This window comes from Myxocyprinus asiaticus, chromosome 38, assembly GCF_019703515.2.
Source record: "Myxocyprinus asiaticus isolate MX2 ecotype Aquarium Trade chromosome 38, UBuf_Myxa_2, whole genome shotgun sequence".
NCBI lineage: Eukaryota > Metazoa > Chordata > Actinopteri > Cypriniformes > Catostomidae > Myxocyprinus > Myxocyprinus asiaticus.
Window position 1 is genome coordinate 7,419,244 of NC_059381.1, and position 22,676 is coordinate 7,441,919.

At 40.6% G+C, this 22,676-nt stretch overlaps 1 protein-coding gene across 2 annotated transcripts in view; it reads right to left on the reverse strand.

Annotated features, from left to right (window-relative positions):
* The window catches only part of arhgap24 (Rho GTPase activating protein 24), a 149,062-nt gene that overhangs the window by 116,710 nt on the left and 9,676 nt on the right, over positions 1-22,676 (reverse strand). Inside the window, exon 2 of one of the 2 annotated variants that reach the window (XM_051677115.1) lies at positions 697-905. In XM_051677115.1, the coding sequence (XP_051533075.1) occupies positions 697-885 (189 nt within the window). In that variant the 5' untranslated portion in view covers positions 886-905. Of the gene's footprint in view, positions 1-696; positions 906-22,676 lie in introns of those variants that run through there. The other variant, XM_051677119.1, reaches the window with a different exon arrangement.

Here is a 22,676-nt window from a genome sequence, read left to right on the forward strand (position 1 = left end):
GGAGTCTTCATTTTAATGTGAGTGGTCATGATTTCCTACATATCTTGCAAAATTACAATTCATGTCTTTGGGAGTTAAACTTTTTTAATGAGGAAAAAATTACTGAGTGCACCTTTAAGCAAAAAGCTTGTTTTTCTCTTTGTGGAAGCACAGGATAAGATGGTTTTTAAGAGACTGATGGAACTTTCTCAAATTCCTGTCTTATTCCATAGTAAACACATTTGTCCACCTACACAAGACAGGCTGCATGACCCCGAGGATAAAAATCTCCATTGTTAGACAGAAATCCGTAACAAGTCATCATTCAGAAGAGATTGTAGAGAGGTAAAAACCTGGTCACTCTCTCCTCACCTCTCTAGTTTGGGTCTTGGCATGAGATTTGAACTTGCAGAATTGTGACATTTGAATATGAATGAGTGCGGGCATCTTTTTGTTTAGTGTGTGTGTGTGTGTGGCCTCGGCTTAGCTTTGGGTAATAGCTTACATGATGTGGAGTGTGTAAACAATGCTATGTGAACATCTGTTTATGTCGCAGTTTAAAAAAAAAAACTAGCATATGTTACTTTTAGGCTTCAGACAATTTAAAAGTTTTATGAACTATTTTTATGACAGCCCGTCCCCACAAAGAATGTCATATGGGTTTGGAGCAACATAAATGTGAGTAAATAATGACAGAAGGACTATAAAGTGACTCACCAGTGCTTTGGTTTCATCCTCGTCCTTGTAGTAGTAAAGTTGGTCTCCTCGAAGGACGAACCAGCGTGTGTGCCAGGTCTTCACGAAACCTCCTTGCTTCCTGAGCCAACCACAGCGGAGAACATCCTGTCTGCCTGACCCACGTTCATGCTGGGGGCTGCTGCCCACGCTGCCAGCCTGATCTTCCATGACCAAACCAACAGACCACCCTGTACACGAAACAGAATGCAAGACAGATTTGTTTAAGCATACACCACAATGGAAACAACAAGAATTGACCATAAGTGATACGTTCTATCTATTTGCTGCCTGATATCTCTCTTAAAACTCTCCATGTACTGTACATACACTGACCTCTAAGGCAGATTTTCTTTTATAAATATTAATAATATTAATATCATTTCCACAACAAAGCAATCTTTAAGGACACTGCAGGTGTTTCGCCACTACCATGGTAAGCCATAATATTGTACATTTCACCTATGCAGTACTGGCATTCGTGCAGATAAGCAAATTATTTATGGGATGTGAAACATATGTTTCTCGTCAAAGGTGAGAAAGGAAAAAGGAAGTGGAATTAGGGGATGGATTCTATTGGCTTACTTCATTAATTTTTTCTCTCAACTTAATATATATATATATATATATATATTATCACTTACAGTTGGGATTTGTAATTCTAAAAATCTTGAAAGTCATTCAAAAGTCATTCAAAAGTTATATAAGTGAAAATACAGTACATGTTTATGCTAAACTACACATTTTGTGTAGAGATTACTCTATTCAAACCCTAAGAGCAATATCTAATTAATGAAATATTTTACCATCTAAAATAATTAATCAGCTATATATTGCTCTTGTGTAGAGTAAAACGTGCTCACAAGCCATAGTTATGTCCAACTTTTTAGTAATTCATTGTTTTAATGAGCATGAGTGTGAATGATCATTAAAGAATCTGACTTTAATAATAAAAAAATAAAAAATAAAAATAAATCCTTATTCAATAATCTCAAATGACTGCAAAGGTCATGGAAAAATCATGGAAATTCACTGGTCAAAACAAGTATATGTAAGGATCAGTATATATAGAGACTTGAGGGTGTTTTTTTTTTTGTTTTTTTTTACTTGAGCCAGTAAGCAACCACCTAGAACACCCCCCAGCAACCACATAGCAACATGCTAAAAACTACTCAGGACATTCAAGCAACTGCATAGCAACACACTAACAACCAATCAAAACACCTTACTGCCCACATAGCACCACCCTGGCAACCATCTTGAACAATCACACAGCAACATGCTAAAAGCTACTAAGAACACACTAGCAACCACATAGAAATGGACTAACAACAAAATAGAACACCTTACCAACTGCCTAGCAACACTCTGGCAACCAATACAGACACCTTATTGACAACCTTGCAACACCCTGAACACCCTAGCATCCAAAATGCTAAAAACTACTAAGAACATTCTAGCAAACGAATTACAACACACTAACCACCAATCCGAATTCCCTTACCAACCTATTAGCAATGCCCTGGCAACCTATCAGAACACCTTACTGACCACAAAGCAACGCCCTGGCAACCATCTTAAACACTCAGCAGCCACACAGCAACATGCTTAAAGCTACTATGGACACTCTAGCAACCACATAGCAACGGACTTAGAACCAATCAGAACACCTTTCTAACTGCCTAGGAATGCCCAGCAACCAGTCTTAACACCATTATGACTGCCAAGCAATGCTCTAGCAACCACCCTGACCACTCAGCAACCACACAATAACATGCTAAAAGCTACTAAGGACACACTAGCAACTGCATAACAATGGATTAACAACAAAACAGAACATCTTACCAACCACCTAGTAACAACCTGGCAACCAATCCGGACACCTTATTGACCACCAAGCAACGCCTTGGCAACCACCCTGAACACCCTAGCATCCAAACAGCAAAATGCTAAAAAGTTTTGCATGCGCGAATAGCTCTAAAATTTTGTCTTCAAATAAAAAACTTCCATGACCTTTTGGCATATCATGTGTAAACTTACTTGCAGACAGACATTTATGTTAAGAATGAGCACAGGACTTTCATGTCTTATAGATCTTTGCTCTGGGAGTTCAGGTAGTGGTGGGGATAAACCAAAGCTCAGCGAATCTGTGGTCACCAAGGAGGAAGTGACCATATATTGCCAATGACACATCTTTTCTACAAGTCATTCCCTCTCTTTCCTTTCCTATTTCTCTTTCGCCCACTCAAAAGAAAAACCAGATGCTTTTTGGAGATTCTGCTATTTCACGTGTCTATGAGAACAGCAGACTGCCCTGTAACAACACTCTGTTCAAAAGATTAAAATCAGTGCTATTTCACAGCACAAGGGGCATGGTCCAGGAACAACTTCTTCTTCTTTCGGCTGCTCCCGTTAGGGGTCGCCACAGCGGACAATTCATGATCTGCATATTTGACTTGGCACAGGTTTTACGCCGGATGCCTTTCCTGACCCTCCCCCAGTGGCTGGGGGACTCTCACTCACAGCTACAGGGCAATTTAGAGTCTCCAATTCACTTAACCTGCATGTTTTTGGACTTGTGGGGGAAACCAGAGCACCCGGAGGAAACCCACGTGAACACGGGGAGAACATGCAAACTCCACACAGAAAGGCCCAGTTGAGCCGAGACTCAACCCAGACCTTCTTGATGTGAGTTGATAGTGCTAACCACTGAGCCACCGTGCAACCCCAGACATGGTCCAGGAACAAAGAATAAAGAAACAAAATACATCAACAGTTGCTGTTTTTGCTGTGAGTTGGAATCATTATTGTGTCTGTCCACCATAAGTCCAGAAACATACTCTACACAAGCAAATGCTTGGCCAACACAATGCAAGCGCACAGTTCCATTGTACATACTTAATGTGTTTTTGCTAAAGTGGCAGAAACAAACCTCAGTGCACAAGGGGGCAATAGAATTTCCCTTCAAATGACTATGATATTTAAGCCAAGGAGGTCTGTATTACCTGGAATGGCCTATACTGTGTACTGCATTCACATTCACCTCAAAAAGGCAGTTGCACAGCTATGTAACCTGCTTGCTCCAGACTATGCTAATGGACACTCAGTTTTAGGAACAGTTTGTTTTCTCTTGAAATTATTCAACCTATTAATAATACATATCTCCATAATTATTTATTTGCTCTGAAATGGCTTAAAGGTGAAATATAAATACACTCACTTAGTACTTTATTAGCAACACTATGGTCCTAATAAAGTGCCCAACATGGTCTTATGCTGTTGTAGCCCATCCGCCTCAAGGTTCGACGTGTTATGCATTCTTCTGAGATGCTATTCTGTTCACTACAATTGTAAAGAGTGGTTACTTGAGTTACCATAGCCTTTCTATCAGCTCAAACCAGTCTGGCCATTCTTTGTTGACCTCTCTCATCAACAAGGCATTTCCATCCGCAGAACTGACACTTACTGTTTTTTTTTTTGTTTGTTTGTTTTTTTGTTTTTTTTTTGCACCATTTTGAGTAAACTCTAGAGACTGTTGTACTGAAAATCCCAGGAGATCATTAGTTACAGAAATATTCAAACCAGCCCATATGGCACCAACAATCATGCCACGGTCGAAATCATGGAGATAAAATTTTTTCCCCATTCTGATGGCTAAACATTCATTGAAGCTCCTGACCCATATCTGTATGATTTTATGCACTGCACTGCTGCCACATGATAGGCTGATTAGATAATCGAATGAATATGTAGGTGTACAGGTTTTCCTAATAAAGTGCTCAGTGAGTGTGTGTGTGTATATATATATACACACACACACACACACACACACTGTTTGTATATACTGTATATACTATATATACAGTATGTGTGTGTATATATATATATATATATATATATATATATACACACACAGTGATAAAAACTTAGGACACTAAAGAGACCTTCTACACCAAAAGAAAGATCCCCAGGGTCCCTGCTTATCTGCATGAATGTGCCTTATGCATGCTGCATGGAGGCATGAGGACTGCAGATGTGGCCAGGGCAATAAATTGAAATATCCGTACTGTGAGATGCCTAAGACAGCATTACAGGTAGACAGGAAGGACAGCTGATCGTCCTCGCCGTGGCAGACCATGTGTAACAACACCTGCACAGGATCGGTACATCCAAATATCACACTTGCAGGACAGGTACAGGATGGCAACAACAACTGCCCAAGTTACACCAGGAATGCATAATCCCTCCATCAGTGCTCAGACTGTCCGCAATAGGCTGAGAGAGGTTGGACTGAGGGCTTGTAGGCCTGTTGTAAGGCAGGTCCTTACCAGACATCACCGGCAACAATGTCGCCTATTGGCACAAACCCACCTTTGCTGGACCAGACAGGACTGGCAAAAAGTGCTCTTCACTGACGAGTCGCAGTTTTGTCTCACCAGGGGTGATGGTCGGACTCACATTTATCATCGAAGGAATGAGCGTTACACCGAGGCCTGTACTCTGGAACAGGATCGATTTGGAGGTGGAGAGTCCATCATGGTCTGGGGTAGTGTGTCACAGCATAATCGTACTGAGCTTGTTGTCATTGCAGGCAATCTCAACGCTGTGCATTACAGGGAAGACATCCTCCTCCCTCATGTGGTACCCTTCCTGCAGGCTTATCCGCCCTCCAGCATGACAGTGCCACCAGCCATACTGCTCGTTCTGTGCGTGATTTCCTGTAAGACAGGAATGTCTGTGTTCTGCCATGGCCAGCGAAGAGCCCGGATCTCAATCCCATTGAGGACTTCTGGGACCTGTTGGATCAGAGGGTGAGGGCTAGGGCCCTTCCGTCCCAGAAATGCAAGTGCCTTGGTGGAAGAGTGGTGTAACATCTCACAGCAAGAACTGGCAAATCTGGTGCAGTCCATGAGGAGGAGATGCACTGCAGTACTTAATGCAGCTGGTGACCACACCAGATACTGACTGTTACTTTTGACCCCCCCCCCATTCCTGTTTGTCACATGTCTATGTCTGTGAAACTTGTGTCTTAGTTGTTGAATCTTTTTATGTTCATACAATATTTTCATACAATTTACACGTTAAGTTTGCTGAAAATAAAAGCAGTTGAAAGTGAGAGGACATTTCTTTTTTTGCGGAGTTTATATATATATGTATATATATATATATATATATATATACAGGGCTGGGTAGATTACTTCTCAAATGTAATTGGGTACTTATTACAAATTACACAATTTAAATTGTAATCTGTTATGTAATCTTTTAGGTTACACTTTTTAATCTAATATCTAATATATCTAATATAATATATAAAATCTAATATGATTACTTTTGGATTACTCATTGCATATTTTGTTGAAAATCTAATTATTAATTTTAAACGTATTAAGTACCAGTGAACAATCCTTTGATTAAACATTAGCAAACATAAAATCAAATGGAGAATTGCTATTTGTCAGTTGCTCAGTAAAAAAAGATGCTTAAGTGTGAGAACATGCTTGTATTTTTAATTTGAAAATAATTGTTTTTATTTAGGAAATTACTGTATGTACAGTATAGGGATTGGACTTTTTATTATCCAGTTTTGAAAGTGATAACGAGAGAATGTCTCTAGATATGATGTAGAGATGTACGATTTGTAGTTCCTCATAATGATTAATGAGAAGGTGTGGTCTTAACCAGAAACAGATGCTTTTTCTGCCATCCTGAAGCATTGGCCCATGTGCATTTGCATGGTACAAAAGAGCAACACAGCGATAACAGCAATGCAGGTCTTTGGCATTTAGAAGCTGCTAGTTTAGGACCTGTGAGGAGTCTGTTTCTCAAACTAGAGATTGTGATTTACTTGTCTTTTTGTTGTGCATCTGGGTCATCCACTTCCCTCTCTATCCTGGTTAGAGATTATTTTTTCAAAACAGTAATGCATGGAATAGCCTCCACCTCTCTAAAACAATAGACTTTAGGAGAAATAGAATTTCAGGAGAAATGTTTTCTTTTTAACTATTTTTAAAACCAAAATTTGACTTGCAAGTGTAAAGCAACTTGTAAGAACTCAATACCTCAGCAAATGGGGAAAAACCCCACTGTATTGTGATTTCCGCATGGTAGCGCAACCATTTTCAATTGTTCTAATAATAAGAACATTTTCTTGTGTACCAAATTAGCACTTTAGAATGATTTTGTAAGGAATAGGTGACACAGTATATGTTTGCCATCACATGCACATTTTTTTGATGCCATTTGCCATCAAAAAAAAATTGAATAATACTACTTACAGTGCATCCGGAAAGTATTCACAGCGCTTCACTCTTTACACATTTTGTTATGTTACAGCCTTATTCCAAAATGGATTCAATTCATTATTTTCCTCGAAATTCTACAAACAATACCCCATAATGACAACGTGAAAGAAGTTTGTTTGAAATCTTTGCAAATGTATTAAAAATAAAAAACGAAAAACATCACATGTACATAAGTATTCACAGCCTTTGCCATGACACTCAAAATTGAGCTCAGGTGCATCCTGTTTCCACTGATCATCCTTGAAATGTTTCTACAACTTGATTGGAGTCCACCTGTGGTAAATTCAGTTGATTGGACATGATTTGGAAAGGCACACACCTGTCTATATAAGGTCCCACAGTTAACAGTGCATGTCAGAGCACAAACCAAGCCATGAAGTCCAAGGAATTGTCTGTAGACCTCCGAGACAGGATTGTATCAAGGCTCAGATCTGGGGAAGGGTACAGGAAAATGTCTGCAGCATTGAAGGTCCCAATGAGCTCAGTGGCCTCCATCATCCATAAATGGAAGAAGTTTTGAACCACCAGGACTCTTCCTAGAGCTGGCCGCCTGGCCAAACTGAGCGATCAGGGGAGAAGGGCCTTAGTCAGGGAGGTGACCAAGAACCCGATGGTCACTCTGACAGAGCTCCAGCATTTCTCTGTGGAGAGAGGAGAACCTTCCAGAAAAACAACCATCTCTGCAGCACTCCACCAATCAGGCCTGTATGGTAGAGTGGCCAGACGGAAGCCACTCCTCAGTAAAATGCACATGACAGCCCGCCTGGTGTTTGCCAAAAGGCACCTGAAGGACTCTCAGACCATGAGAAACAAAGATTGAACTCTTTGGCCTGAATGGCAAGCATCATGTCTGGAGGAAACCAGGCACCGCTCATCACCTGGCCAATACCATCCCTACAGTGAAGCATGGTGGTGGCAGCATCATGCTGTGAGGATGTTTTTCAGCGGCAGGAACTGGGAGACTAGTCAGAATCGAGGGAAAGATGAATGCAGCAATGTACAGAGACATCCTTGATGAAAACCTGCTCCAGAGCGCTCTGGACCTCAAGACTGGGGCGAAGGGTCGTTGTCCTGTTGGAAGATGAACCTAAGCACACAGTCAAGATAACAAAGGAGTGGCTTCGGGACAACTCTGTGAATGTCCTTGAGTGGCCCAGCCAGAGCCTAGACTTGAACCCGATTGAACATCTCTGGAGAGATCTGAAAATGGCTGTGCACCGACGCTCCCCATCCAACCTGATGGAGCTTGAGAGGTCCTGCAAAGAAGAATGGGAGAAACTGCCCAAAAATAGGTGTGCCAAGCTTGTAGCCTCATACTCAAAAAGACTTGAGGCTGTAGTTGGTGCCAAAGGTGCTTCAAAAAAGTATTGAGCAAAGGCTGTGAATACTTATGTACATGTGATTTATTTGTAATAAATTTGCAAAGATTTCAAACAAACTTCTTTCACGTTGTCATTATGGGGTATTGTTTGTAGAATTGAGGAAAATAATGAATTTAATCCATTTTGGAATAAGGCTGTAACATAAAAAAATGTGGAAAGAGTGAAGCGCTGTGAATACTTTCCGGATGCACTGTAAAACAATTATTTCAAACCATAATAATTTGCAATTAATGATTTTGGCAGTATTTTTGATCAAGTTAATGCATCCTTAGGGAAAGGAAGCATAATTTTCTTTCAAGACCAAAAATTTCTTTGTGTTCTAAAAATGTAAGCGTATATAATATCATTTTCATAAAGTAACTTGTAAATTAATTACTCGAGAAGTTTATTGGCAAACTATTTATCTTACTTGAGTCATATTTCTCATTACTTGTACTCATGTGAATTATTTCTTCAGTAGCAGTACTTTTACTTAAGTAAAAATTAGTACTCTTTCCACCACTGCGCACCGCAAAACAGGGCTATAGTCCAAACACCTGATGTTCATTTAAGTGGTTGTCTGACAGCCAGACATGCAAGCATGAAATCAGAAATGTGTTTTATGTGAGTGTTTATCATATTATATTAAATCTTTAGGCGAAGAAGGATGGTAGGGTGCTGCCAAGCTCAGCTGCCATGTCGAGTCACACCAATATCATTGTGTTTATGCCCATCGAGATATCAATATTTTGTCACGCCTGTCGGGGTAGATTTGTTACTCGCTGCCTCAGCACAGATGTTAATGTTAGTGTGTGGGGAATGCCATTTCCTTTAAGTTCCTTCTGTGTGTTTTTCCCATTTGTTCTCCAAGTCCCACATACTTTTGTTATTTGCACACCTGAGGCCTGTAGGCACTGCGTCTTGTTGCTTGACAATTACATACAAATGAAAGAGCGGCATTTGACAGATGTTCTTCGCTATTGGTTGTTTTTTTCCTCAACTGTGCCTTCATTCCTTCAGAACACACCAAAGACTGTCCACAGAATATAACTGTAAGTCAATTATAAATGTATTTGAATCATTACTGAAAAGTACAGATTGAAAATAGTTTCATTCATCTAATTAAAATTAATAATTATGCATTCTATTGTATGTATTTTTTGAGCGTTTTAGAATATTGTGTTGTTAGCAGACATCTGTTCCAACAAATCTTTAACCAGCTTAAGCTGGTTTGCTGGTCTTAGCTGGTCTGCCAGTCTGGTCAGGACTAGTTTGTTGGCTGGTTTTGGAGGGGTTTAAACACTTTTAAGCTGGTCAGGCTTGGAGACCAGCTTGGCCAGTTGGGGAGATCAGCTTAAACCAGCTAAGACCAACTAAGACCAGCTTAAACTAGCTAAGACCAGCAAACTAGTCTTTTTTCAGTATGGTATACGTGGATAGTAGACAGCAAGGCAGCTCACTAAGATTTAGAATAAAGCCAAATAAATCCTATATATGAACTTCCAAAATCCAAAACCTAATCTTTATTTCGATTGTCATTCATGACCCAGAATAGATTACTTCAGGATTTACTATCTGATTTTTGAGGTGAACATAACTCCGCTTGCATGCAGAGGAAAAGATAATGCATGCAAATGAAAAAGAGTAACAGGACAATCCTCTTGTTCCTGTCATATTTAGAGGTCAGCACTTATTTTCTCATTCTATGTCTCACAACGTCCTCATTAATGACCTAGACTATGGCAATGTCAGAAAATGTTAATTCCAGACAGAATTCTGAAATACTGCTCCTGCATCTCATTTCCTCCACTGGCTGATGATGTTTTTTCTCAATGGCTGACAGCACCAGAGACACACACATGACTTTCTCAGATTTCCTCTGCAGGCTTTTTTTAGCTTTGTGTTTATTTGGAAATAAGCTCAAAGATGCAAAATGTACAAATGGAATCCACCTAACAAGGAACGTTCCAACAACTTTGGCTAACGATATGGGAATATTTGGAACAAACATTGTTAAAATAATGTTATCATGATATTTGTATGCAATAAAAATTATTATTCGTCTTTTTAAATAAAAAATTCTCAAAGTGAAAACTAATAAATAAGTCAGCAAATTAAGTTTTCAGGAATGTTATGCTAACCTTTAAAGGATTGTTTTGGGTTTAATTTTAAAGTTACTGTAAGCACAATCGGCAGCATTTGTGGCAAAATGTTGTTGATTACAACAGAAACAAATTTTTCCCTCATTTTCATGAGAGAAAACGGCAAAAATTAAGGTTACAGTAAGGCATTTACAATGGAAGTGAATGGGGTCACTTCAGTCCATAAATGTAAAAATTAGTGCTGTCAGTCGATTAAAAATTTTAATTGCAATTTATCACATACTTTTTCATAGTCGTGATTAATCGCAGATTTTTAAAGTAGTGAAATTTGTCTCTATATATATCTTTTTTTCATGTCAAAATGCATGTATTTGCTTTTTAGGAAAGAAAACGTCCTGGTTACTTTCATAACCTCCGTTCCCTGATGGAGGGAACAAGACGTTGTGTCGATGTAGTGACACTAGGGGTCACTCTTGGGAGTCTCAAACACCTCTGCTTTTTGAAAAAAGGCCAATGGGAATTGGCGAGTGGAATTTGCATGCCACTCCCCCGGACATACGGGTATAAAAGGAGCTGGTATGCAACCACTCATTCAGATTTTGTGCTGAGGAGCCGAGAGAAGTTCCCGGCCATTTCAGCGGGTAGTTCAGTGTTGTGGCAAGAGGGACACAACGTCTCATTCCCTCCATCAAGGAACGGAGGTTACGAAAGTAACCAGGACGTTCCCTATCTGTTACTCACTCGACTAGCTGAACTGTGTTACGTGGACTGGCGGTGCGGGAGGGGGGAGGAATTTCTACAAACATGGTAACCGGAGGCAGAGGGGCCTCTGCCCAAGGAAGATGCAGTTTACCAACATGGAAACAATTTAGCTGAAGAAATCACATGGGGTCACCTACGGGGAACCAGCACATGTGGAGAACCTACCCCAGTACAGGGCCTAATTAGCACACATACTGGGCCAGCAGCGAGTTTCTCCACAAACTCGTCTGCCACAGGGCTAAGGAGGAAAGTCATCCAGGGATCACAGCTTGTGAACATGACTGGGGGTCAAAAGCACACGTCTTCACCTCAAGGGAGGGGAACGGCACTATGCGCAAGCGGTACACCTGGCCAGCTGTCCCGGAACTTACCTGCTCATACCTGACAATACACGGGACGAAACCGGCTAAACCCGGAGATTGTAGAACCTCGCAAAGGTGTTGGATGTTGCCCAGCCAAAGAGACGCCACTGGTCAGGGCCCAGGAGGCCGCTACACTCCTAGTAAAGTGGGCTCGTAACCCCACAGGGGGTGGCACGTCTTGAGCGTGATATGCCCTATGGGGAGGAGGAATATCGTCCCCGCAGTCCATCGGATCCAACCCGGTGTGGGCATGTTTGTGCCACAGTTGGGCGTGCAGGGGCGAGGGGTCCACCGCTGGAGTGCCGAACCTGCCGAAATAGGATGGTGGACAGCGGTCCTTGACGGTGTCGCCAAACAGGCCAACCTGGGAAATGGGGGCATCAAGGAACCGTGCCTTGTCAGCCTCTCTCATCTCGACCAGGTTGAGCCAAAGGTGGCGCTCCTGGACCACCAGGGTGGACTACGCCTGCCCGAGAGACCGCACTGTGACCTCCGTCACCCGGAGAGCGAGGTTGGTCGCCAAGCGCAATTCCTGCATCAATCCTGGGTCAGAACTATCCTCGTGCAGCTCTTTTAGCACCTTGGCTTGGTGTACCTGCAGGAGAGCCATGGCATGCAGGGTGGAGGCAGCTTGTCCAGCGGCACCGTAGTCCTTAGCCATCAGAGACGACGTAAACCAACAGGCCCTGGACGGGAGCTTCAGGCGCCCGTGCCAGGTGGTGGCGCTCTGCGGGCACAAGTGCACCATGAGCGCCTTATCCACCTGGGAGATCACCGAATACCCCTTGGCCGCCCCACCATCGAGGGTAGTGAGAGCGGGGGAGCTGAAAGATCGGGATCGGGTAGTAAAAGGTGCCCCCCATGATCTTGTCAGCTCCTCATGCACTTCCGGTAAGAAAGGGACCGGGGCGGGGCACGGCCGTGAGCAGCGCTCTGGGCCCAGGAACCAATCATCGAGCCACGAGGGTTCAGGGGAGTGTGGAGGGTTCCATTCTAGCCTGACGCTCGTGGCTGCACGAAAAAGCATGTCCGTCATCTCCGTGTCGGCCTGAGACTGGGCGACCATACCCGAAGGAGGAAACCCAGCCAAAGCCTCCGCGTCAGAATGGATGAGCCCATTTTCTGATGCTGCACTCTAACTCATCATCTTCCCGGGCCCCAAATAAGAGGTCAAACTCGCCCTGAGACGAGCAGACAGTCTCATATGAGAGCCCACCCGGGGCAAGCGAGTATGCTGAGGAATGGGAGGTCCGTGGGTGGTTACCCAGTGGAGGTGCTCCCACTGAAGTCCCCAAATCGCCCCCAGTGCTAACCGATGCGGCTTCATACCCGTAGGTAGAAGGACCGAGGCAGGGAGCCTCTGGGGTGGCTTGCTTTCTTACAAAGGCAAGCCGCAACCGCAACGATGCAATGAGGACAAGACCCATCCACGAACGATGTCTCCACGTGGGCAGCGCCCAGACACGTAAGACAGCGATCGCGGCCGTCAGAAGCGGAGAGATAACGACCGCAACCAGGGATAACACACAAACGGAAAGGCATCTTTAAAAAGACGTTCCGTGTGTGCCGCTCTTTTAGGATTGAAAATATACTCTTTTAGAATATATTCTTTTGTTTTGCTCTGCCGAAGCACCCAGGGGTGTTCCAGTGCAGAGGGGGAGAAGCCGCTGAAATGCACCATAAATCCAGCAGTTTGAGGTGAACGGTAGGGAGAATTGAATTCAGTGCACTGAATGCAAACGCTCAGCTCCGAAGAGAAAATCTGAATGAGTGGTTGCATAGCAGCTCCATTTATACCCATATGTCCGGGGGAGTGGCATGCAAATTCCACTCGCCAATTCCCATTGGCTTTTTTTTTAAAAAGCAGAGGTGTTTGGGGCTCCCAAGAGTGACCCCTAGTGTCACTATATCGACACAACGTTGAGTGAGTGACAGATAGGGAACAAAACAATATGTAACAATAAATGTATTAACATTTTCCAACAAAGCCTTACACAGTATAAAGATAGAAATGCAGTAAAATAGCAGCGATTCGAGTAACATTAAACATTTAACTAAGTCAAAGTGGGAGCTTGACTAATTGAAAGAACTAGTCCTCACATAGTTTGCATATTTATTGAAATAGGCATTACATTTCTTAAATTCTTATCCTCCACAATTTTAATCATCTGGCAGAATGTGGCTTTCCGCTTTGCTACAGGAATCATAAAGCCGCATTCATGATTCGCGTCAAGATGTCAATGCCAGTGTCAAGTGCCGCTTTGAACTCCACATGAAAAGCGCTGCAGACAACAGTTTTGTGGTAGTTAAGAATTGACGTGCTTCTGTGGTAATTAAATTGCACATAACAGGGGCTGTAAAGTACTTGATTTCTGTCACAAGTCCCATCTGGGCTTGTTTTGTACAACAAAAACAGAATCTCTGTTGTGTGTGTGTTTTGTGCGTCAGTGTAATGACTCTGGGCGGACACATCAACACATTACAATGGTTCCGCCCTGATCCGACCAGTGTTTATGCTGGTTTATAATTTTTTTTTAATCCCCTTTTCTCCCCAATGCCCAATTCCCACTACTTAGTAGGTCCTCGTGGTGGCGCGGTTACTCACCTCAATCCGGGTGGTGGAGGACAAGTCTCAGTTGCCTCCGCTTCTTAGACAATCAATCCACGCATCTTATCACGTGGCTCATTGTGCATGACACTGCGGAGACTCCCAGCATGTGGAGGCTCATGCTACTCTCCGCGATCCACGCACAACTTACCACGTGCCCCACTGAGAGCAAGAACCACTAATCGCGACCATGAGGAGGTTACCCCATGTGACTCTACCCTCCCAAGCAACCGTGCCAATTTGGTTGCTTAGGAGACCTGGGTGGAGTCACTCAGCACACCCTGGATTCGAACTCGCGACTCCAGGGGAGGTAGTCAGCGTCAGTACTCGCTGAGCTACCCCGGACCCTTGGTTTATGCTTTATTAATAGTAAATGCGTTACTTACAATGAAGGAAAATGTATGCATTAAACTTTTAGAATTAATCGCATATTTTTGACAGCTTTAGTTAAAGTACAAAAGTATAGCCACAAGATGTAAACAATATACATATTAACATGATTTTAATGTAATAAAATCTCTGTTCTGCATGATTTTAGTGTGATAAAAATCGCTTACAAGGTTTACCAGCCTTGCGTCATCATGGCAACAAAGTTGTAATATTGGATATATCATATAACTTTACACATATCTCCTCTACAGATGGTTCAAAATAAATGTTTGTGATAATCAACATTATGCAACAAATGCTGTCGATTGAGCTTAACTTTTATTGAACCCGGAATATTCCTTTCAATGATGTTCTACTCACAATGTGAAAACTGGACATTTGGTAAACATTTAAAAAATATACATTTATAGCTGTGGAAAAAACTATTTTAAATGCATATAATAAAATGCGACAAACAAAATAATTAAACATACTGTAGTTAGGATAGCAAAATAAATTGGTTTATCAACTTTTAAGAGGAAGGTGATAATGATTCCCATATTTTTTGTTGTTGACGTCAAGTGCGTTCAATCAACATTTATGGCATTTTGATGCAAATTCATCTGTCACTTGGTAGAAGTTAGCCAAATTAGGCAGATGCCAACATGGACTGAAGAAAAATAAGAAGTTTTAATTATATAGTGCCTTTCCCAAGCTCACGGTCAGGGCACAAGGTCATGACATGCCTTCATCCTCGAAAAATCTAAACAAAACTACACAAGGTAAAACACAACCCAGACTACATTAAATACGGGTTCACTTGCAGCAAGGATAAACATAGTTTGTGCCTACCACAATGTGTTTAGTGCTTTTAATCATCAGCTGCCGAGAGTATGAAACCATCTCAATTTAATTTTGCACGATAAACAATTTTGGAACTGTGTTGAGTCGCCACCTGTTGCCCAATGTAAAATTAGGGTGCTGCAGCAACACCAGTAGAGAGCCAACATAAATAGGCTACAATGCAGCACAACTTATGATAATTTGCAATAATTGTGAGCCAATGTATATTGTATGTCATGCATATTCTTTCGGAAAGAAGCAACAGCTTGTTCTAAGAGAGTAGCTGGACTTCTATAGTGTCTCATTGTCATTGTGTGTTGAAAAAGCAATTTCATAGTGAGAAAGCAGCACTGCCACGTTGTCATAAGCAGTGCTGTCATAAGCAGTGTGTGTGTGCGTGTGCATGTGTGTTTGCGTGTGTGCTCCGATGAACTCCAAATGTGTTGCTTGAGCATTTTGCTTGACTACCATCATCTGTTTAGCAAGTGCAGGGCTGCGGAGTGGCTAGACAAAAACACGTACAGTCACAGCCCTAACAAATACCATTGTAATATGACTGACACATACACACACACACACACACACTGAATCTATCATTGCATTAGCATATTACCATTCTACACGTATTACTTCTGCAGTGTATATACCGTACAGTATATAGAGTCAAGGCAGGTAAATATTTTGACAAAATTAGTAGGCCATCTGAGCATCCAAGCACTTTTTGCATCCATCATGTTTTGACACTGAAAAGTCAAAAAGTTGCCCAATTTATCTGTCTTAACCCTACTGTACATGGAATGGTTGGATGACTAGCAACATTAGCCAAAATATGCAATACACAACCCAAGCACGCATCAAGGCTCCATCACTATGCACTGTACACACCAAATATAATTTCAATGTACTTAAAACATTGAAAAGAGCTTCATAACAATCAAAAGCCTCAACAAAACCTCTTATAATTTAAGTAATTAGGACATCAACTGAATAATAATGTGTTAGCACAACAAGGTGAATAAAAATCGAATGTCTCCGTTCTTCAAACTGTGCTCAGTTTTGCCATGTGCATAATTTCCTTTTGTATAGTTTAGATTATGTATCAGAGCTTCCGACAAGACCCCCAGACAAAAAGTGGCTTATTGACATGTAAATTATTATGTTAAACAATTGATGAGGCTAATAGGTTAACAAGCTAATAGCAGGGTGACAAGATGGGTATCAAATGTGTGTGTGAATCAGTGTGTGGGCAGATGAGCGGTCTTCTGATGACGGAGACGGACGTGTCCTCTTGCATAGTCCCTCTGTCTGGCATAAAGCAGTTTATTGATGAGGTTTATGAATTATGCACTGTGCTGTCTCCTGAATAGAAATGCATTATTAATGCTCATTTGAATCATATCCTCACTTTTTATTCTAGTTAAATAAGCAAAGATATTGAGGAATAAATTTTGAATGTATAAATATGTAAGAAAATAACCCTGCTGAAAAAATGAAGAAATAAATAAACCAGTCTAAAGTGGTTTGCTGATCTTAGTTGGCATCAAAGCTTGTTTTAAAACTGTTCTGCTAGCCTGACCCAGCTAAAAAGGGTGGTTTACGAGGAATTTGTTTTAGGTTACAGACTGGTAAATACAAGGGTATTATGCTATAAACGTGGTTTTTGAGGACATTTCTAGTGTCCCCATAATTTAAACCGCTAAAAAAAAACCTACTAAACAATGATTTTTTTTTTTTTTTTTTAAATGTAAAAATGCAAATGCAGAAGTTTTTTGTGAGGGTTAGGTTTAGGTGTAGGGTTAGTATAAAAATAATTATGTCTATGGAGAGTCCTCATAAGGATAGCCACACCAACATGTGTGTTTGTGTGTGTGTGTGTGTGTGTGTGTGCGCGCGCGCGCGTGTTTGTGTGTGTGTGTATGTGTCTGCTGTGGGAATATAAAAACAGTGTCCAATAACAGAAACATGCATTAGAGATACTAAAGTATCTATTGAAGATAAAAAATACCATGTTTATGTAGAAAAGAAGAAGGTTAGACACAGGACTGCATCTGGCCGGGACATGCTTCCAACCTTATAAATTTACAATAGTCCTTGCATAGTAAATATACGTACAGGTAGTTCAATTTTGGTATATGTTGTTAGACTATAATAACCAAACCGCAGGTAAAAGCCATGAATCGCTCCTCAGTACTATGATTACATAAATGTAACTATTTCTATACAACTAACTATGACAATAGAAGCCTAAAATATATTTAGAATCTATAACTACAACTGGGATAAGTTTAACAAAAATAATTCCCTTCACTCTCCTAAAAGATTAGTACTTAGTAAGAATGTTCAACATTTCCACCATCATATTGTAGTTTGTGTTATTATAGTAAAACCATGAGAAAAGGATTATGTGGTAATGGGATTAAAAATAACATTGCATAATGAGTAACTTTCATCATTAATCATAATTCATCATAATTTTTTTCTTCCTGGCTTTTTTTTCGTAGTCCTTTCCCCAAATGTTATATATGCAAGCCATCTGGGAGGTCCAAGATTACCACTTGCATCCTACAAAACACTTCCAGATAATTGTAAAACGACATCTGAAAGCTTACAAGTTTTTTTTATTTGTTTTTTCTCTCATTTTCATCTGCAGTTTTGGTTGCACAATAAATTGCATCTGGGAGTTTATTCAACTTGGACTCTTGTAGCCTTTATGTCTGGGCTGCCCCTTCACAGTAAGGAAAGATTAAGAATTTTTTTTTAACACATTTTACCAACCAACCAAGTAATTGTCCAATTATTCGGTTAACCGCTTACTTTCTTTTCTTCTGCTTTCTATCTATCTAAATCGTAAAATTCTGTAATTTGGCAACTAATAACATACATTTGGCCAATGCATCGTAGTCATTTGTTTAGCCTGGAGCGCTGCTACTATGTCACCAGAAGGGTTTTTTTTTTTTTTTTTTTTTTGCTAATGGCTAAAAGCTGTCTATTATTCACTGTTCCCTGCAGAAACTGCAGCATGACTGAAAGTTTTTCTCTAAAATTAACATGCAGATCGAGTATTTCACCATGGCTGGGTGCTTCAGACTTCAGCCAATGACTCACACACACTTTATTAATCACTCTTGATCAATCTCGGAGAATGACTAATCTTTTTAAGCCATCCATTTAAAGAAAGTAAGCAATTTCTGTTTTGTCTGACGGCTAATCGGATGGTTTACCTACAGTAATGATCAGTTTGGCAGACACTTCTAAAGTCATTGTCTTTCGCTGCAGTGAACAGAAAAGTTCTTGTGTATACATCTTCCAACATTGACCACACACAATAAAGAACAACTTTAAGAGTTTAGCATTCTGCTCAGGTCTGGTATCTCGTGAAAGCTTTGATGTTTATGAAGATGCTTGGCTAGCATTCCCTGGCACAGAAATGAATAATGCGTCACTTGTAGTTTTCTGTAATAGATATCTCAATCAGATATAATGGATTACTTGAGAGTTTACGCCACTGCCTGCTATATTAACTCTTGCAACAATGAGAATGTAACGCATTACGAATAGCAGTCTGACATACAGTATATCGTAACACAACGTCACCATATCAAGCTTGCGTATCTAGAAGCGCTTGCTTTCACGCACTTGAATAGACTAGGTGTCGAGCTAAATATCAGTAGCATACTATACACAAGTGTGTGAATGCAGACCCAAGTGCTTGGCCAACGCATTGCAATTGCGTGTGTTCTTGCATTACTGTGGCGGTGACAAAACTCAGTACACAAGGGGGCGATAGAGTTACCTTCAAAAGTTTGTGACATAAAACCTGGATCCGGTATATATGTTATATACAGTATGTGTATATGTTGCTATAAAAATATTGACTTTAACTTACTTAATCAGCAGTATACAGTGGCATGCAAAAGTTTGGGCACCCCTGATCAAAATTTCTGTTGCTGTGAATAGCTAAGCGAGCAAAAGATGGCCTGATTTCCAAAAGGCTTAAAGTTAAAAATGACACATTTCTTTAATATTTTAAGCAATTTTACTTTTTGATATTTATCTTTTACAGTTTCAAAATAACAAAAAAGGAAAAGGGCCCGAAGCAAAAGTTTGGGCACCCTGCATGATCAGTACTTAGTAACACCCCCTGGCAAGTATCACAGCTTGTAAAAGCTTTTTGTAGCCAGCTAAGTGTCTTTCAGTTTTTGTTTGGGGGATTTTCACCCATTTTTCCTTGCAAAAGGCTTCTAGTTCTGTGAGATTCTTGGGCCGTCTTGCATGCACTGCTCTTTTGAGGTCTATCCACAGATTTTCAATGATGTTTAGGTTAGGGGACTGTGAGGGCCATGGCAAAACCTTCAGCTTGCGCCACTTGAGGTAGTCCATTGTGGATTTTGAGGTGTGTTTTGGATCATTATCCTGTTGTAGAAGTAATCCTCTTTTCATCTTCAGCTTTTTAACAGATGGTGTGATGTTTGCTTCCAGAATTTGCTGGTATTTAATTTAATCCATTCTTTCCTCTACCAGTGAAATGTTCCCCTGTGCCACTGGCATCAACACAAGCCCAAAGCATGATCGATCCACCCCTGTGCTGAACAGTTGGAGAGATGTTCTTTTCATGAAATTCTTCACACTTTTTTCTCCAAACATACCTTTGCTCATTGTGGCCAAAAAGTTAGATTTGAACTTCATCAGCCTGTAAGACTTGTTTCCAAAATGCATCAGGCTTGTTTAGATGTTCATTTGCAAACTTCTGATGCTGAAATTTGTGGTGAGGATGCAAGAAAGGTTTTCTTCTCATGACTCTTCCATGAAGGTCATATTTGTGCAGGTGTCGCTCCACAGTAGAACAGTGCACCACTACTCCAGAATCTGCTAAATATTCCTTAAGGTCTTTTGCAGTCAAACAGGGGTTTTGATTTGCCTTTCAAGCAATCCTACGAGGAGTTCTCTCTGAAAGTTTTCTTGGTCTTCCAGATCTCAACTTGAAGTCCACCGTTCCTGTTAACTGCCATTTCTTAATTACATTACGAACTGAGGAAACGGCTACCTGAAAACGCTTTGCTATCTTCTTATAGCCTTCTCCTGCTTTGTGGGCATCAATTATTTTAATTTTCAGAGTGCTAGGCAGCTGCTTAGAGGAACCCATGGCTGCTGATTGTTGGGACAAGATTTGAGGAGTCAGAGTATGTATAAAGCTTTGAAATTTGCATCACCTTGCCTTTCCAAACGATGATTGTGAACAAGCCATAGCCCTAACAAGCTAATTAAGGTCTGAGACCTTGGTAAAAGTTATCAGAGAGCTCAAATCTCTTGGGGTGCCCAAACTTTTGCATGGTGCTCCTTTCCTTTTTTTTTCACTCTAAAATTGTACAAAATAAAAATTATACACTAATATTGCTTAAAATGTTGAAAAGAATGTTTCATCTTTAACTTTATGCCTTTTGGAGATCAGTTCATCTTCTACTCACTTAACTATTCAGAGCAACAGAAATTTTGACCAGGGGTGCCCAAACTTTTGCATGCCACTGTAAATTAAAGCAGTTCAATGCAGAATTACCAAACAAATATTTTGACCCAAGTAAAAATTCAAAGGATTCCTTTAAAATGAACTTTCTATTTTCAGAGCTCTCTTCAGTACCTGTTAGCTCAGTGAAGCATCTGGTCACTCTTAGCACTCTTTGCTTGCTTACAAAGTTTACTCTCCACATGGGAGTGTGACAGAGCTGTGCACACAGAGAAGACCTTCCATGATTGACATTGCTTTGTTTGGCCCTTTTACTGCAGAGAAGGGGAGAATTTGTATCCCAACAAGTCTCCAACTCTTGAGCAGTTCAACAACTAAGCAAGATTTTTAGGTATCATAGACACGCTCCCAACATGACAGTTGCTCCAAACAGTAAGCCGCAAAATTATGATATATCATTCAATTAAAATATTTCATTTTGGCCAAAATTTTCTTCCACATGCACATTTACAGTGATTAGCAGCGACAACAGAAGATGAGTCCGGAAGTCATTCATTTTCAATTTTCGTTGGCGATATGAAAAAGTTGAAAAGTGTTCCCCTTTAAGCAAATGCAGCAATGTAATAAGGTGACTACACATTCCAGAGTCCAGACAGTGGAGATCAAGTTATTATTTTCAAACAGACACTCCTGTCACAAACTTGCACCATTTTATGAGCCAATATTTCTATATTGGGCAGGTCGGGATTCTCAAACAAACAGCAATGTTTTGATAGAGCCACAGTTTTTACATTTTCATCCTACAAATGTCGTAGGGGATGTTCACAATGAACAAGTTTTTGCGTTAATCCATACTGTTTTTAAACTGTTTAAGCATGCAATAGATGGACATCTTTGACCATTGCTTTATCAGCACCTCGTTTTTTGGACACATTTTCAAGTTTAAGGATCTTTTAAAAACACGTCTTGAGACACCTGTTGCATTTTTGTAGCTCAATAACACGTTCGGTCTGAATGGCCCTTTACTGAGAGATGTTTCTGTATATTATGCTGGGATATGAGTAAGTATTTTAACACTGAAAAAAATGACACACTTTAGCTTTAAGATTATGTACAGGGGCAAGTGAAAATTTTTATTATAAATATATTTTTATTCAGAACTATAATAAAAATTGTTGCATGTAACTAACATGGCACTTTTTCACCCAATTTTTCTATGAGATGCATATTGTTTTAGCTTCCCTAACAAAAATCTAAAGTTCTGGCAATCTTGCTGCAATCTTGCTGAAAATTTGCCGCAAATTAGACACTCATTATTTTCATGTGCACATGAGCTTTGTGCCAAACTCTTCACTGTCGCATTGTTGTCAGTTTGCTGAAGGTTCACCACTACCGGTAAAGAGCTGCAAACTTCTGGCAAACGTTTGCGGTGAATCGCAAGCTCATTTGCATGTGAAAATAATGAGAGGGAAATTTAAGGCAAGTTTGCGGCAAGTTTGTCAAAACTCTATATTTTTTGTAAAGGTTACTACAGTACCAAGTCAATAGGTGCATCGCAAATCGCACACTTTTGCACTATTCTACGTATTTTTGTAGTGTAAGTAATGCAAGTAGTATGTTTACACCTAAAATGCAACAAATAGAAGTAGTACAAGTACCCAGATTATGTACTTCAACTGAATTAACAAAGTGTGGAATATGGACTCTTCATGGACTCAACAGCCACAGACTGCCATATGTAACAGAAGGGGCGGAGTTACCTGGCCACTATGTTGGCCTGACAAAACAA